Here is a 16,450-nt window from a genome sequence, read left to right as displayed (position 1 = left end):
GTAGTATTTCTTTCTTATTGATTTATGAGCTGTTTTTTTTCAGTTTTTTTTTTCAGTTGTTATTCTTATGTTGGTAAGCAAGGTGGAGGACAAGTCATTTTCATAGGGAAAAAAAGAATTACATATAAATTACATGTTTACCTATAAATTGCACGTTTACATGTACATGCTTACAACTTTATGACCATTTTTACTTACACATTAATTGTTGGGTTATTTCAGTGCTCTCCGCAATATCAAGAAGAATATAATAATCTACGAACGAAAAATCTCGCTAAAATGTAAGTTTCATTTTCTTCCAATTGTAAAACAGTTTAATGAAATCTCGTATAATGGGCTCCCTTTCGGTCAGGCTTTGCGTTTTTTTTTTCAAGGTTCTTTGGGTTCTTTTGAGATTCACTTTCTCTGCAAATAGACCAACAGCTTTGTTTTTTCTTTGTTTTTTCTCTGCTAATAGACCAATCAGCTTTGTTTTTCATTGTTTAGGTATAAGAATGTTTACGCTCATTACTGATCCGTCTTTGAAGAAAAATAATTTTTTATACGACTTCAATTATGTATTTTCGAGAATGTAAATGTATTCAATTTATTATATGGAAAAGTTTCAAAATTTAATAAAATTTAATAGACCTATACTTTCGCATTTTTTGTTCGACGATTATGAGGGATGTTATTCATTGTGTGGTAAATTGTGTGCTTGAGAAATTGATGCGTAGATTCCTGCATTTCCTAAATTTATTAGTGAAAATCTTGTATTTTGAATAAACATGTTCTTTACAAAAAATTAACGAAAAAGCAAAAAACTAGCAAATAAAAAGCAAACACCAATTTGGTTTTCGTAAAAAGCATTCTACTGCTTAATGCTCTTATCGAAATTACTGAAAGTATAAAAGCTGCTCTTGATAACGGAAACTTTGCTTTGTTTTCATCGATTTATAAAAAGCTTTTGACACCGTAGATCATGATACTTTCCTATTAGAGCTTAGTTATTATGGTGCATGCGGCATACCCTGCAGTGGTTTATGGCGCACTCGGCGACCCTTGCAGTGGATTAAATCACACATTTCCAATCGTCAACAGTTTGTTACTCTTAATGGCATCATCTCAGGCACTAAAAGCGTTTGCATTATATCCCTCAAGGATCCATATTAGGTCCTCTTCTCTTTAATATCTATTTCAATGATGTTTATCCTTTTATTATCAAACATTCAGATACGTATCATTTTGCTAATGATGCTAATTTTTAAATAACAAATTCTCTCAGAAAACTAAATATATTAATCAGGATATGGCTGTACTTATTTAATGACTTCGAGCAAATAAAATCTTCTTCAATACTGAATAAACAGAAATATTTAAGCCACCGACGTTTCTAACAAATTTAACAAGAACCTTCTAAAATACTTGAATTAGCGATCAAAAGCTGTTTTTGTCTTATAATTTTAGAACGTCTTAATAGCAACGGCATAATAGCAAAAGTTCGACATTACGTTAACTTTGAAACGTTCCTATCAATATATTTCTCAATTTTTGGTTTACATTTATGATATGCATGCCAAGTTTAAGGACAGTCTAAAACCCTTTTTCTAAAATCGTTTAACTTCAAAATTGAACCATAAGAATAAGTATTTTCTGCTCAGAAACTTCCCGACTGACATCCTGTATCTTACATCCAAAGTTCTTCGTTTCTATGATTTAATCCAGTTCCTAAATTTTTCATTTGTCTGGGATCAATAATACGGTCTTCTTCCAACCATATTTCATAACTATTTTAATACTAGGAAAACGTGTGGGCAAAACCTAAGTGCCGTCACTTATAATTACTTAACTATCCCACTAAAACAGACACTAAAAATAGATTTTACTCTTAGGCCCAAAAATCTGTTCTTAAAGTCACTCCATCATTTCTACCTAAAACGTTACGCTTAGCTTCATTCTTTACCTCTATAACATTTTTCTTTGTGTTTATGTACATCTTACAATTTTTTATGTACATCTTATAATTTTTTATTTGGTGAGAATTATTTTTAATTATGTCTATTTTTGTGTTGTTGTTGTTGATTTGTTGTATCTAATTTAGTAATCATTTAGTTATTTTACGATTCATAATAATTATACTGTCAATAGCAAAGTGAATCAAAAGCGTGGCAATACTTTTGTGAAGAAAAATCCAGCGAATCTAGCACTTGCGAAAAAGTGCAGAGTAAAATAATGTGCAATGGATTTTCTACATGTGGTCTCCTTCGTCAATTGAAAAACGCACACAAAGAACTGGGTTTAGATATGAAATGTTCACATGAAGACACTGCGTCGGAAAATAGAAATGTTCAAAGAAAAATGACCAACGTTTATTAAAAAGCAGGGTATTGAGGAAATTGTGTCAAAGCTAGCAACAGTGGATGGCTTCTCTATAAATGCTAAAACAAAATGTAAATTTATTAGAAAACCATTGTCTGAAAAAGGTATTGTAAAAAAGCAATTGACAAACAAAATGTGTGATTTCGGAAATAACAAAAAAAATATTTAGCGAGTCACGATTTTCTATATCGTTAGACGAGCATGTCTGTTTTTTAAATTTAACTTACCCTTTATCAAACAAGTTCTTTAAACTTATCTTACACTTTATCAAGCAAGTTTTGGAGCCTGGAGATGACTCCAATAACTGGATCACTTCTTGCGGAAAAAATTGTGGATCTAGTAAAAAATAAACAGATTTTTATTCTCATCATAGCTGGTGTCACTGATGGAGTATCTACATTAAAAAAGTTGCTTTTGGAACATCAGTGTTATGCTCATGGACTTTATTTCATTTTGATGTTCAAAAAGTCAAACCCCTCAGAGGCAAAGTGTATCGAAGGCGATTCGCAGTATCAAGATTCTGATGAAAAGTTTAGTGACTGTGATGAGTATGATGATAAAATTAAATTTGATAAATTTGGACATACAGCAAAGTTGGATGCTGATATTTATAATGTCAAACGAGTAGAAACAGGTGCTCTAGAAAACCTTGGCAATTTAAAAAGTCTTACAAAAGAAATTAACAACTTTGAGGCAACGAAAAGGCAACGAAAGTTAAATTAACACATGCTCAGCATTAATGATCGTCAAACCGACATTTGATTGAATGAGAAAGAAAATTTTCTGTGGCAGGACTACTTATGGGAAAAATTCGTTGATAATTAAGTGATAAATCAATCGATTATTTATGCTTTTTGAAAAATTTTTTTAACCATAATATTAATTTAGATTTATGTACTAATATAAGTTTGTGCCAGAAACCAGTTTTTGTTAATATTGTGAGGAGGGAAAATGATAAAATTGTAAACATTATCTTTAAGTTTTACCCGACTCATATAATATTCGACAGAAAGAGTGAGTCAACCAACAAAAAGTACGCACGGAGACTTATTGAATTTGTCATATGAATAAGATGATAAAGCGAAAAGAAGAGAAAAATGTAACAACAACCAAGAAAAGACGTACACGCAGAGAATTATTGAATTTGTCAAATGAATAGACGATATACCGAAAAGAAAAGTAAAAACAACAACAACCAAGAAAAGACGTACACACAGAGACTTATTGAATTTGTCATATGAATAAGATGATAAAGCGAAAAGAAAAGTAAAAAGCAACAACAACCAAGAAAAGAAGTACGCACAGAGACTTATTGAATTTGTCATATGAATAAACGATAAAGCGAAAAGAAAAAAAAAAAAAAAAAATAACAACAACCAAGAAAAGATGTATGCACGGAAACTTATTCAACCTGTCATATAAATAAATGATGAATAAGTAGCAAAACGGTAAACAACCGAAAACTATAAAAAGCTCAAAAAAAAAGAAAAGAGGACAGTTTTTGGGAAGACAGTTTTTGGGAAGACAGTTTTTGAAGAGAGTTTTGGAGAGAGTTTTTGAAGAAAAGATTTAAAAGAGAATTTTAAGAGAAAGAATTTTTAAGAGATTTAAAAGAGGATTTTAAAGAAGAAAAAGGATTTTGTTATAAAAAGAGTTTTAAGAGATTTAAAAAAAAAGGAATTTATGAGAAAAGGATTTTTAAAGATTTAAAGAGAATTTTATGAGAAGTATTCATCAAGATTTTAAAGAGAAACTTACGAGAAGAATTGGTAAGAAAAGATATTTGAGTAACTTTAGATAAGCGTTATTATCTGTATTGATTTATTGATATTTGCATGAGTTAATTTTAAGGGAATATATATTGATGAGAATATTTGAGAATATTTATTAAGAAAAATAAGTAAGAGAAGAAGAACCAGTTGTAAGTACTTTTGTTTGCATTTCGATTATTAATATTATTGTTGTTATTACTATATGAGTTAAATATTGTTATTGAAAAGTTTGATGCTTTGCCGCACACCTTAGCATATCCGCGCCATTACATTTACGTCACACAAATATAAGAGTGCCTACCATTACACATTAATAGAACATTTGTTGATTTTTATTATATTATAGAATATACTGAGGACGGCGATTATAAGTTTAGCCCTTTTAGATTAAACCTTGCCCATTCCTAACCAAACTATTCCCAAACCTAGCCCTTTCCTAACCAAGTACTTCCCAGACCACTAACCTCGTTCCCAACCTCCATATAACCTAATCCATAACCTAAACCCAAAACTTCCCCTTCCTCTTTACTGCAAGCGAAAAAGAAAATAATAATAAATAAATAAATAGAAAAATCAACCGCCCTCACAATATGCTTGAATCATGATTTTTGATAAAATAAAATTATACCAGAATACCGGGAAATCCCGGGATAAGACAAATATACCCTGGGAATCCCGGAATGCAAAATTTACTGGAAATGAGAAACCCTAGTCATTAGATTTATAACATATATAAAGATATATTACTTCAAAGCTTACCACGGAAAAGACTGAAGCGATAAAACTCTCTTATTGCTAACTTACGCACATGCTTAACATTATTTACTATTTTATTGGTGTAAAAAAGATTTTATTGAAAGTTATGTTGATTATTAAAGAAGGTATGTACTTTATTTTATTTAAAAAGAATGGTTTTAAAGATATTTTTGATATAGAAAGTAAATATGACTTTAACTCTCTTTTTAAACTTTGAACTATAGTAGGCTTACCAAGTACAGCAGGTATGTTATAAGTTTGATATTACTTTATAGCATTAACTGTAAGCCATCCAAAATTATGAAACTTGTTTTTTAGTCAACTTTTTAATCGAGAATGGGTTTTTTTCAGTAGTCATCAATTTTTTTGCTACTTTTGCTCGCTGATCTATACTCTTATCTCCCCCTGGATAAGGTTTGAAACATTTGTGCCAGCGCTTGTGCTATCTGCAAACATTTGTGCCAGCGTTTGTGCCAGCGTTTGTGATATTTCAGCGTATTCAAACGCATGCGTCAGCGTCAACCTTCAGTCGCGATTACATTTTGTTACTTTTTGCTTACGAGGCGATTAGTTTTTAGCTGTTACTTTTAATTATAGTTTACTACTTTAGCTCATTGATGTCAAACTTTTCTCCTCGACTTCGAAGGCAATAAGGGTTGACATTCGCTTTTAGCGGAAACTGGAGCCTGTCTTTCAGAGACAGTACTGGTGTACGTATTTTTACCATGAGACACCTTCGAGTTATCCACCGTCAAACTTTGCGATAGCATCGCAATAAATACTGCGACGCAATAAATACTGCAATATTAATCGTTCAAGATAAAGCGGTACGAGTGACTGAGATCTGTAGCCCATCGTCAAATTTGGAGAGCTCCATTCCTCGCCAAGGATGTGTCTATCTGAAGCTGTTTGACTGTCTATGACTAGGTTTATATGTCTACCAACATAGTATCAGCTAACACCAAAAATCAGACAGCAACCAGGCTCACTGACATTGCTAGATACCAAAGAATTTTAACCTTATCTCAGATTTGGTCTAGTGCTGAGTTTACATCTCATACAAAAGACTTGGCACTCAAAACAGACTCACCCCTTGAGTGTAACAATCATTTACTTCAAGCTCCATTAAGTGCATTTGGTGCAGTAAAAATTAATAGCGTAAAAGAGCGAAGATCAATCACACAGTCACACAGGAGGCATGACAGCTAGCACCACCAGCGTATATTTGGTGGCATGACATACAGAACAATAATTAATAGCATATCAGGCAAAAATACAAGAGTCACAACAAGTAGAACGACCAGTAGCACAGCAGCACCGGTGAGTTGTTATTGAGACGAACTGACAGCGGTTGTCGTGGGTGATCCGCGCTCGTCATCGCAGGTCTTGCAAGTCAACATATTGTCAGTACTTAAACATCATGGTTGACACATTGCAAACAACAGATCATATTTGTTTACGGATCACTGGCTGGACTTACTATCAACTTGCGCATCCACTGGCATTGGATCAATGAAAGATGACGTTAAGGCAAATCACTTATGAGGGCTATTATGACATTAAGACTAATCATTTATGAGGGCTATACTTGTTCTGCCGAAGGTATTGCTTATAAAGCATGTGACGCTCTCTCTTCAATAAAAGTATGTTTTGTAGTTCAAAAACAGTTTCTAAAAGTGTTTTCTCTTCGAATGTCACAAGTTGGTAGAGACGAATACGTAAACTTTGAACTTTCCGTGTTAGCCAGTCAAACACGTTTTACCAAACCGCGGTTTTGACGAGTTGCGATTTACACTTGCTGTCATTTCAGGTCATGAAGTTCTTGTGTTAGCATTCAAAGCAGTAACTGTAAAATTATGTTCTAGTACGAGTGACTGAGATCTGAGGCACCGTGTTCTTCAATCGCAGATACTTAACTACAACTGATAATACCTGTTGAAAATTAAAAAAATGATTGATGCAAGTGATTGCACACAGGATTCTGAGACATTACACTCGTAGCGAATAAAAACGGCTCCTCCTGGATCAACACAATAGAAGTTAATGGCAATTAAGTTCAAAAAGAAATATCAGCGCAGGAGGACAACAGTAAAAAGACTTGCAACCGCTTCATCGGTAGTTGATAAAACGTGCATCCTAGCGGGAGTTATTGTAGATTCACTAGCAGCTAGTAGCATTGGTGCTGTTGGTGATGTTAGTGGAACTTCATGTGGTGTTGTTTTCTTGATCTTAACGGGATGGTGAGTCAAAACGCGCAAACTCGTAAACATAATTACCAGCTTTATCATCTATTTGGTGTAACAATGCAAAATCATTTCTCTCGAACGCTTTTGGTATGCCAAGTTAAACTCTACCTTTAGGCCCAACAGGACAACAACTTTTGCAGTGAGACGGTTCTCCAGAAGCCTCAAGATCAAATCTGTTTTTCCTGAACATTTTGCGACATTTTGCGACACAAGGAATATATATATATATATATATATATATATATATATATATATATATATATATATATATATATATATATATATATATATATATATATATATATATATACATATATACATGGCCGCCGAGAGAGGGGGGAAGGGGAAGATTCCCGGGGGAATTTTTCCCGTTTACCCCCACCACCCCCACCACCCGACACAAGAGGGCCCCGTGTGTGTACAATTAAATTTTTAAAATAATTTTTAAAAGATTTAAATAGATTTGACTTTTAAAACATTTAATTAACTTTCATTTTTAATTTTCAATGAATATATAATTGACCATAAAAGGGCCCCCTAAGAAAACTTCCTCTGGGTCCGAAATTTCTCTTGGTTTGTATGTATATATATATATATATATATATATATATATATATATATATATATATATATATATATATATATATATATATATAATTTGTGTAAAAATTAATGCTCAAATACTACTTATTCTTGATGGGCCTGTTAACAAGCTAAATTTAAATACAGTTGATTGATATTGCAAAACTTGCCTTCGGTAAAACCAACTATGGGAAGACGACCAGGAGTTTCTTTGCAAGCCTTGAGGAATCATTAAATGTTAAAGGGATAGATAAAACTCTAGTAGAGAGGTTTAGCATCATCTAAAAGCAATAAGTTTTCATAACAAAGTTAACATTATCAAATTTAAACATTTGTATCAAATTTGCCGAATATGTTTTATAAATTGATGTTCGTAATATTAAGTTATACAGGTTTTTATCCTATGACACTAACAGCCATAAATTTCATATACAAGGCAAAGATATAATCGAAAACTGTTACCTCAAAGTTAGAACGCACAATCTCGACTTTTATCAGTTTTTATTTTAAAGCAAAAAAATTTAAGGAAGAAACGCATTAATTATAATGTTTATTTTGATTGATTATTTAAAAAAATATCTCTTATGAATTGAGTAAAAAAAACAATATCTCTTATGCATTGAGTAAAAATATTTTATACTTTTTTCAAGGGTTGTTTTCACATTTTTTCCACAAAGCAAATCAACATGGTGCGTTTTACCCTGAGGTGACGAAATGCTTTTTTTTTTTAAAAAAAAAAAATTTTGATTTGCTTTAGTTTAGTCGTAATTATTTAAGATTATAATCTTTTAATAGACACCAAGTTGTTCTTAATCCTAAAAACTCTTTTACTTATAGCTACACACCAGCACCTTATAATACAAAGATCAATAAATTTGTATATTCACAGTGAATATGCTTAGAGCCGTCCCTATCATTACAAAAGGCCTAACAAATGGCTGGATAACATTTACGAAAGAAATAAGTAATATTTTTTAAAAAAAAATAAATAAACAGCTTGCCGAATTATTGAAAATTTCATTCAAACGTGCGAATCGGTTGCCGAACTTTTTTAGCAGTTTTAAGAGTTTTAAAGCTCAACAAGTACCAAAAATAAAATTAGATTAAAAAAATATTTTGAATAAGATTACCAAAAGTAAAAACTTGAATGGAAGCCAACTGTTTAATGACCTGTTTATCGATAATGATGCTGCCCACATTTAAGAGATTATATTGCGCTAAAACTATTTAAAATAACAAAGGGAATGTTATCATTTAAAAGAATGAAAGGATTGAAGCGCATTTTAAGCATTTTTTCATTTTATGCAACTTCATTCAAATAATTCCATTCAAAAGATTTAACCTTTTTCATAGTTCTTTTGTAATTCAATTAAATAAAACGCTGTACAAGGATCCGTAATATGTTAAATATGACACGTGATAAACTCTCAATTGAGTCTAAATCAATCAAGCATTTCACTATGGAAGTGGTGAATTTACACTTTCACTCCATTATAACGACAAAGGGCGCTTTTAGCAAAAATCAGCGAGCCAATTGATTTTCCAAAGTAATGCGATTTTAACATTTGAAAACTTGCTTTTTTAAAAATTGCTATTGGTTTTTTAATAAATATTACGAAAAAAGTTTTGAAAGTTTTTACAAATAGTTTTTACAATTTGTAGACAGCTTAATCAGTTTGCAAGTAGACAAATGGTTGATCAAATTTATGAAACAGGTTCTCAGCCTTAAAAAACTGTTCCGTTTTTTAAACAAATAAATAATTCAATTTCTTTTGCAGGATTCTAAAAAGATTTCCCACAAATGAAGTTTTACATCGCGTTTACACTAGTGACTTTGACTTGCAGCATTCGATTGAGTGAAAATGATGAAAAGTCGTTAGCAACAATGATCTTAAAAGAAGTGATCGAAGAAAACCATGACAAAATGAAAGAGTACATTCATCAGACGGTCAAAGAAGTTTTAGGAAGCACAAGTAAACTTTCTTATATTTTTTTTGTTTTTGTAGCTTAAAACATTTTTCACACATCGCAAAAATGGTTTTAGAGTCAAACAATTTTGTTGTCAAAAATGTCCTAATACATCAACGTTCTTGTATCATTAACGCCATCAACATTTGTAGTAACATAACGCTTACAAAAAACCGTATTCTAATTTAAAAAAAAGATGCTGATTGGAAAAAAAAAGATGCTGATTGAAAAGAAACTGCAAAAGATTAAAAATTGGGTCATAGAGATATTCTCTAAAAATTTTCAAAAAATGTTTCAAGTTTTTGAAATCAAATCTTTATCTTGATTGATAAACAAACTTTGCATAAGTTTATTTCAAAAGCTTAAACTCATTGCCTTAAATATCAAAAATTAAATTTCTAAAAACTTAACACAGTTATGTCAGACTTTGCTCGTAACTCTGCTTCAATTGTCTAGAACGAAATTTAGCGATTCCCCGGAACAAAAAAAATCATGAAGTTTACATCATGGTGTTGTATGCTGTTTGAGATTCAAACTATATCTTCGTACCTAAAAGTTTAACCCATGACTCACTATTTGTTTATGTAGTAGAATGCCAACTTGATCAGGCTAAGTTTTTAAGTTTTAAATGATGATTTATTTTTCTGATGGGTCAGCAAGTAAAGACCCTCATCAGTCTCTGCCATCACTAGGAGGATTTAAATTTAGAAGCTGAAAAGAGTTTTTTCATGTTATGGGATGGCTATAGATATTGACAGAGGAGAACAATTTTTAAAAAAAGTTTTTTCATCCATCTGAACCTGCATATAATTAAATTATTTGACATTAGCTTACCAATGACATCAACATGTAAAATAAGTTTAAAGGAATGCGTTTTTAAGTTTATATGTATGTGTATTTCATAACAGTTACTAGAGATATTACATATTGTCGCGTAAAAGACGAGAAACTTTAGGCTAACGGTGACGTCAAAAATGCCACTGACCTTCAGGTGGGAAATAATACCAATTGGTTTTTCTTTATATAGGTTTTAATTTGGGTAAAGCTACAGTTAAGCGGCCTATAATAATTTTACTTTTTAGCTTTTTGCACTTTGTTCCCAAAGACTAAAAATATTAGAGAATAATTATTAAAAAAGTATATTACAAATTTCAAATCCAAAACTAAAAAAACCTTTAAGAGCATCAATAGCAGATCATCAAAAGCAGATCAGAACTGTGACGGTGTTTCGATTGTTATTAAAAACCTCATTAAATTTATAGGATAAACTATATAGGGGTAAACTCAATATATAGTCAATTCAGACTTGCTTTATTTGTGACCAGGCAGTTTGAAGTTCTTGATGTATTTTCCTGTGTCAGGAGATGGTGTAGATTATTGCATCTCAGTGATTTTTTATCAAACGCTTTAAAAAGTTTAAATGTGCATTTGAAATTATTGTCCTGTCAGAACGTCCATTTTTCCGACCATGATAATTGTCTCCACTCTTCTATTGCCCAATATCTGTGGGCCTTGCAAACCCCGAAATTTCTGACTCTTAGTTGATGTAAATGGTTTTTTTGCTGCATGATAACTACACAATCTTGCATCATCCAAGCGTTAACGTACAGTATTTTCTAAAACACCAAGTTTTAATTGTCCTTTGTTTTAGTAATAACTTATCAACTTAAAGGCTTTTAATATTTTATATTTTTAAAATAATTCAGTGGATTTATTCCAGCATTATAGCTATCAATGGTTTGTAATCACTATTATAAATATTACGTCCCATTCTATCGTCTTTCAGCAATAATTTTGCAATAAGTTTTTACTAAACAAAATTTGAAGAGTTTTATGAAACATAAAAAGTTTTTTAACTACTACGTCTTTCTTAATTAAAACCCAGAATCACAATGAACAATTCATGATTTAGTTACAGTGCTCTACATTTTAACGGTATTGAGATAAAAGTTCCCCTTTTTTTTAAATGATTTATTTTTACTGTGTGTGTACTACTTAATTAACCTTTATTAGATTTCCAATGTATTCATAAATGTGAAGTGTGTGTGTGTGTGCGCGCGCGCGCGTCATTTCTTTCAAAGCTGGACTTAAATTGAATCAGTATTTTTTAAAAGGGCTGATTTGCTCAAAACCCGTTTTTGAGAAAACTAAAAAAACTCTTTATATCTTTTAACATTAAATATACAGAATTTGTGTAATATATTTTTAAAAAATATATGCAAGAGTAATATCTTCGTACACTTTGATAATTGTTATAACATTTCGTTTGTTAATAATTAATTAATGAAATTTCGAAAAATTGGCCCTTTTAAAAAAAATCGAATATTCCGAAATCGAAACTGTTTATATTTTCCGCGTATTGCGGCTAAAAATACGAATCAGCTGGAGAGTGATTTTTTTAAAAAGGGCATATTTGAAACAAATTTGCCTTTTAAAAAAAAATCAAAAACTTTCAGGTGGCTTTATTTCTGTAAGAAGATAAAATTTAAACACATTTTAAACATAAACTGATGAAGCTATCATAGAAGGGCACAAAACACACAAAAAGTGAATTTTTAAAAAAATGTCAAATGAGCCCTTTTAAAAAACACTGATTCAATTATAAGCTGTGGAATTTGCAAAGATTGATTACAGATCAAAAGCTATTAGAAAAACATTTTTAAGAAATACGTTCGAGATAAAAACATTTTTCTAACAACTTTTTGTAACAACTTTGGTGGTAATTTAAGGATTTAAGTTAAAAAAGAACATAAGTAAATTTTTTCAGGGTTGTATTAGCGATACACTTAACATCTTATTTTATTTCAACCATTCTAGAAATTCTGCAGAATTGGTATTCAATTAAATCTGTTAAACTTATCTTTCAAAATTATGTATGAATAAAAATTTATCACATCAAAAACTCTTTGCTGTTTTAAACTTACAAAAGTTCTATTTTAATAAACTTCAGAAAATTTAATTTACCTTAAAAGGCTGATATAGAAATTTTTAATTATTATTTTTTTCATTATCAACAGAAAAACCATACACTGATGCTTAATCTATATAAAACCAAATACTCATGCTTAATCTAGAGCATGAAATTGTAATTATAACATTTATAAGTGAATTTAAAATTAGTACTTAAAAAGAGGATGTAAATGTTTCACTCCCTGTCTACATATATATATATATATATATATATATATATATATATATATATATATATATATATATATATATATATATATATATATATATATATATATATATATATATATATATATATATATATATATTTATATATATATATGTATATATATATATATATATATATATATATATATATATATATATATATATATATATATATATATATATATATATATATATATATATAATGTAAACTTAAGATATATCTGAAAAATTACATAGTATATAGTTTTAGATAATATACTTATAGCATACATATAATAAACATAGATAATATACATATTATAGATAATGAGGATCAAGAAATTGAGGAAGAACTGGCTGAATCCATCAGTGATGAGGAGAGAAAAAAAGTATTTCTACAGACAGAGTTTGAAGAAAAGCTGGGTGAAACTGCACCTGGTGTCAATATAAAAGTTGCAGTTAAAAGTTTTCAAAGGAAGATGAAACAAATGGTATCTGAAGGTGGGTAGTATATTTTATATTTAATCAAGCTTGGATAAATTGATTATATAAGTTTGATTATCTTAGTAGCATCAAACTTCCACTTTGATAATTTGAAACTTTTCTACTATCATTAAATTACCTTTAAAAAAAAATTTTGTTTACTTTAGAAATCACTAATGCAGAAACATTCATAGAAAAGCAAGAAGATACCTTAGCAGAGCAAAAAGGTTCTATGTCTATTTATATTCATTCTTTTTTTTTTTTTTTTTTTTTTTTTTTTTTCAACAAAATGTTTTTTTTGTTGTTGTTTTTTAATTAGTCAATAGTTTACATGTGTCTTGATTTTTTAATTCAAAAAACTTTATTTTTTATACAAAAGTAATATTTCAAATTATAGCTGAGGAGGTGAACAAGCAAATCAATATTATTGAGGGAGACATCATAAGAACAAAAGAAGTAGATGCTGTCATGAACAACAAGACTGATAAACGCAATCTGTATACTGGTGTAAAATGGGGTCTAATAGTTCCCTATCAGCTACCAGTAGAAATCTCTGGAGGTTTGAGTTTGTAATTATAACATGAATAAAAAATTTTTTAATAAAAATATTGCCATTGTATTTATTAATCCAATTGACATTTTTTATGGTGATTTTTTAAACTAAAAAAAACCATATTAAATACCTTACTTGCCATAACTTTGGTATAACTATAATTTGCACACAAAACCTGCAAATTATAGTGACTTTCTGTAAACTCAATGTATCTCTACCCTAACAGAAGTTGTAGATGGTAAAAATTTTTTGTAGATAATTTTTCTCTGTTGTTTTATGAAATTTATAAAAATATTTTGCAGATGGTGTGATGCAGCGTGCAATAAATGAAGCCATGAGAGAATTAAGTTCCTTAAGTTGTATTAAATTTGTTAAAAGAAAGAATGATGGAACTTCAGATGGCAATGTGGATGTAAATGGACAGCCTGAAACTTACTTGCGGTTTATCCAAGGAAATGGGTAAGCTTTTTATTTCTATTTCTATGTTTTTTGGAAAATAAATAAACCAAGTTGTTACTCAAAACAAAGTATATCATAAATAACAAAATATCTTCCCTATAAATAACAAAGTCTCCTCTGTAAATAACAAAATAACTTTTTAATCTAATTCAATTATGAAAAAGTAAATGTAATTTCTACTATAAATAGTTTGTATCAATAAAATAGCATCATCAAAATGTTTTAATCTTTACACAGAATATGTTTAACTTTTTAGCTTATCACATTTTTTAATTTTTTAATCATAAAACATATATGGCAAGCTAATAAAAAAGGATGGTCAGCTTGCCATGTGATAATGTGAAGGGATGGTCAGCTTACCATATGATAATAAATTTCAACATATCTTTTAAACAATTTGGTAGTGAAACCAGAAGAAGAAGTTGAAATGTCTTTGCTATCATCAAATATTTCAGTTTCGAATATTTCTTATTCATATAATTCTAAATGAAGAATTTAAATCAACTGTAGTTTAATTTCACATCTCTTTATTCTAAAAAATCTTCAACTTTCAAACTAAAATTTATTCTGCACATCAAACAAAGTTTACAAGAAAGTTCCTTAAAAATACATTTATCAGTTGGGTCATTTTTCTGTAGGTAATTTTTTGGTGATAAAAAAAATCATAACCTTCTTACACTAAAACTTAAGGTTTTGTTTTTTCAAATCCTTTTAATGAACTCCCTGTTCAATATATTTTATATGTTTATGCCTCCATTATATTGACTAAATAGTTTTCATCAACCAATGTTTTAATACTTCTTTGCTTAAAAGTAATTCAATTGATTTTATCACATGATTTGCTTGAAGTTTATGTAATAGTAGTGGGCAAGAGAGATTTTTACAACAAAAGTTTCTATTTTTGTGAAGTGCATTGGAATTTAAAAGCATTTTACAAAAAGAAGGTTAGCCTTATTTAGGCTTGTAATATTATCATAAAAAAGTCTGTCATAAATGTATGTCATGGGTTAAAGAGACTTGTAAAGGTGTTTATCAGCAATATTTTTCAAGTATGATGGAAGGTTTTATTACACAATTATCTTTATGATGTAATCAATGATGTCATTTTACAAACAAAGAGTGGGATGAAACTGCTCGAGTGCAGTTGAACATGAATATAAACTGGAAGAATATTAAATACTAATTAGCTTGTACAGTTTTTGCCCATACTTTAAGTTTCTATTCTAAGTTTTAAGGTTGTTAAGATAATTTTCTTGGTTTTTCTTTGGTTTTTGTATTTGTTGTTAAAATATCATTTTCTGTTGCTCAATCCAAGATTTTTCACATTCAGTCATCATCTTTTGTATTTATTATCAAGTTTTTCAACTTAAGTATCAATTGTTAAAGAACCATAGTAGTTCATATTCCTTTAGCTTTAAAATTTTTGTTTCTATTTTTTACTACTTTAGCCAATTTACTAAATTTAGGGAAATCTTTTTCACAATCTAAGTTGTTTGAAAAGCAAAATGTTTTTTCAAATACATCTGAAAAAATCATATCAAACAAAATATTTTAAAAATCTCAATTACTTTATTAAGTATCTCTATTATAAAATATTTCTAGTATAAAACACTCACAAACACCTTTATGTTTTGAATATTCAATATATTTAAAAAGTAAGCTTACAAGGTGCGGCAGCAATTCAATGACTTTTTTTAATACATTACTTAAAAAATTTTACAGTCAAGTGATAATTTCTGAGTAATATTCATAAAGAAAAATTAGTTCTCCATTTTTTTTTCAAAGACAGATGGAACAAAGAACAAAGATAGAAGATCAGGAAAAGAATGTAAATGGACTTTAAATTCAAAATCAGTTTTTTATAAAACATACTGATTTTGATTTTAAAGTGTATAGTTTTGTATAGATTTGTATAAAACAGGCATTGGTAGACATAAGTATGATTTCTTTAAAAACATTTCTAAAGATATATAAGTGTAAATCTACTTATAAAGTTGCAAAAATTTCTTTTACTTTTTTTTAGCTGTTATTCGTTCATTGGAAACCAGCAAGATAGAGGTCAAGACATTTCTGTTGGAATGAATTGCGAGCATAAAGGTTTGTACTTTTGTATATTT

At 29.5% G+C, this 16,450-nt stretch overlaps 1 protein-coding gene across 2 annotated transcripts in view; it reads left to right on the top strand.

Annotated features, from left to right (window-relative positions):
* Nucleotides 1-16,450, top strand: part of LOC149880108 (hatching enzyme 1.2-like) — a 35,123-nt gene that overhangs the window by 15,108 nt on the left and 3,565 nt on the right. Inside the window, exons 1-7 of one of the 2 annotated variants that reach the window (XM_090070176.1) lie at nt 9,141-9,261; nt 9,493-9,687; nt 13,163-13,339; nt 13,489-13,548; nt 13,719-13,880; nt 14,177-14,333; nt 16,357-16,430. In XM_090070176.1, coding sequence (XP_089926302.1) covers nt 9,516-9,687; nt 13,163-13,339; nt 13,489-13,548; nt 13,719-13,880; nt 14,177-14,333; nt 16,357-16,430 — 802 coding nt within the window. In that variant the 5' untranslated portion in view covers nt 9,141-9,261; nt 9,493-9,515. Of the gene's footprint in view, nt 1-9,140; nt 9,262-9,492; nt 9,688-13,162; nt 13,340-13,488; nt 13,549-13,718; nt 13,881-14,176; nt 14,334-16,356; nt 16,431-16,450 lie in introns of those variants that run through there. The other variant, XM_090070177.1, reaches the window with a different exon arrangement.

This window comes from Hydra viridissima, unplaced genomic scaffold (genome assembly GCF_058129835.1).
Source record: "Hydra viridissima isolate aposymbiotic clone 2 unplaced genomic scaffold, HvirCarnegie_v1 scaffold_13, whole genome shotgun sequence".
In the NCBI taxonomy this organism is placed as follows: domain Eukaryota; kingdom Metazoa; phylum Cnidaria; class Hydrozoa; order Anthoathecata; family Hydridae; genus Hydra; species Hydra viridissima.
Note: the sequence above shows the minus strand (reverse complement) of the source record. Positions and strands in the feature narration are given on the sequence as shown.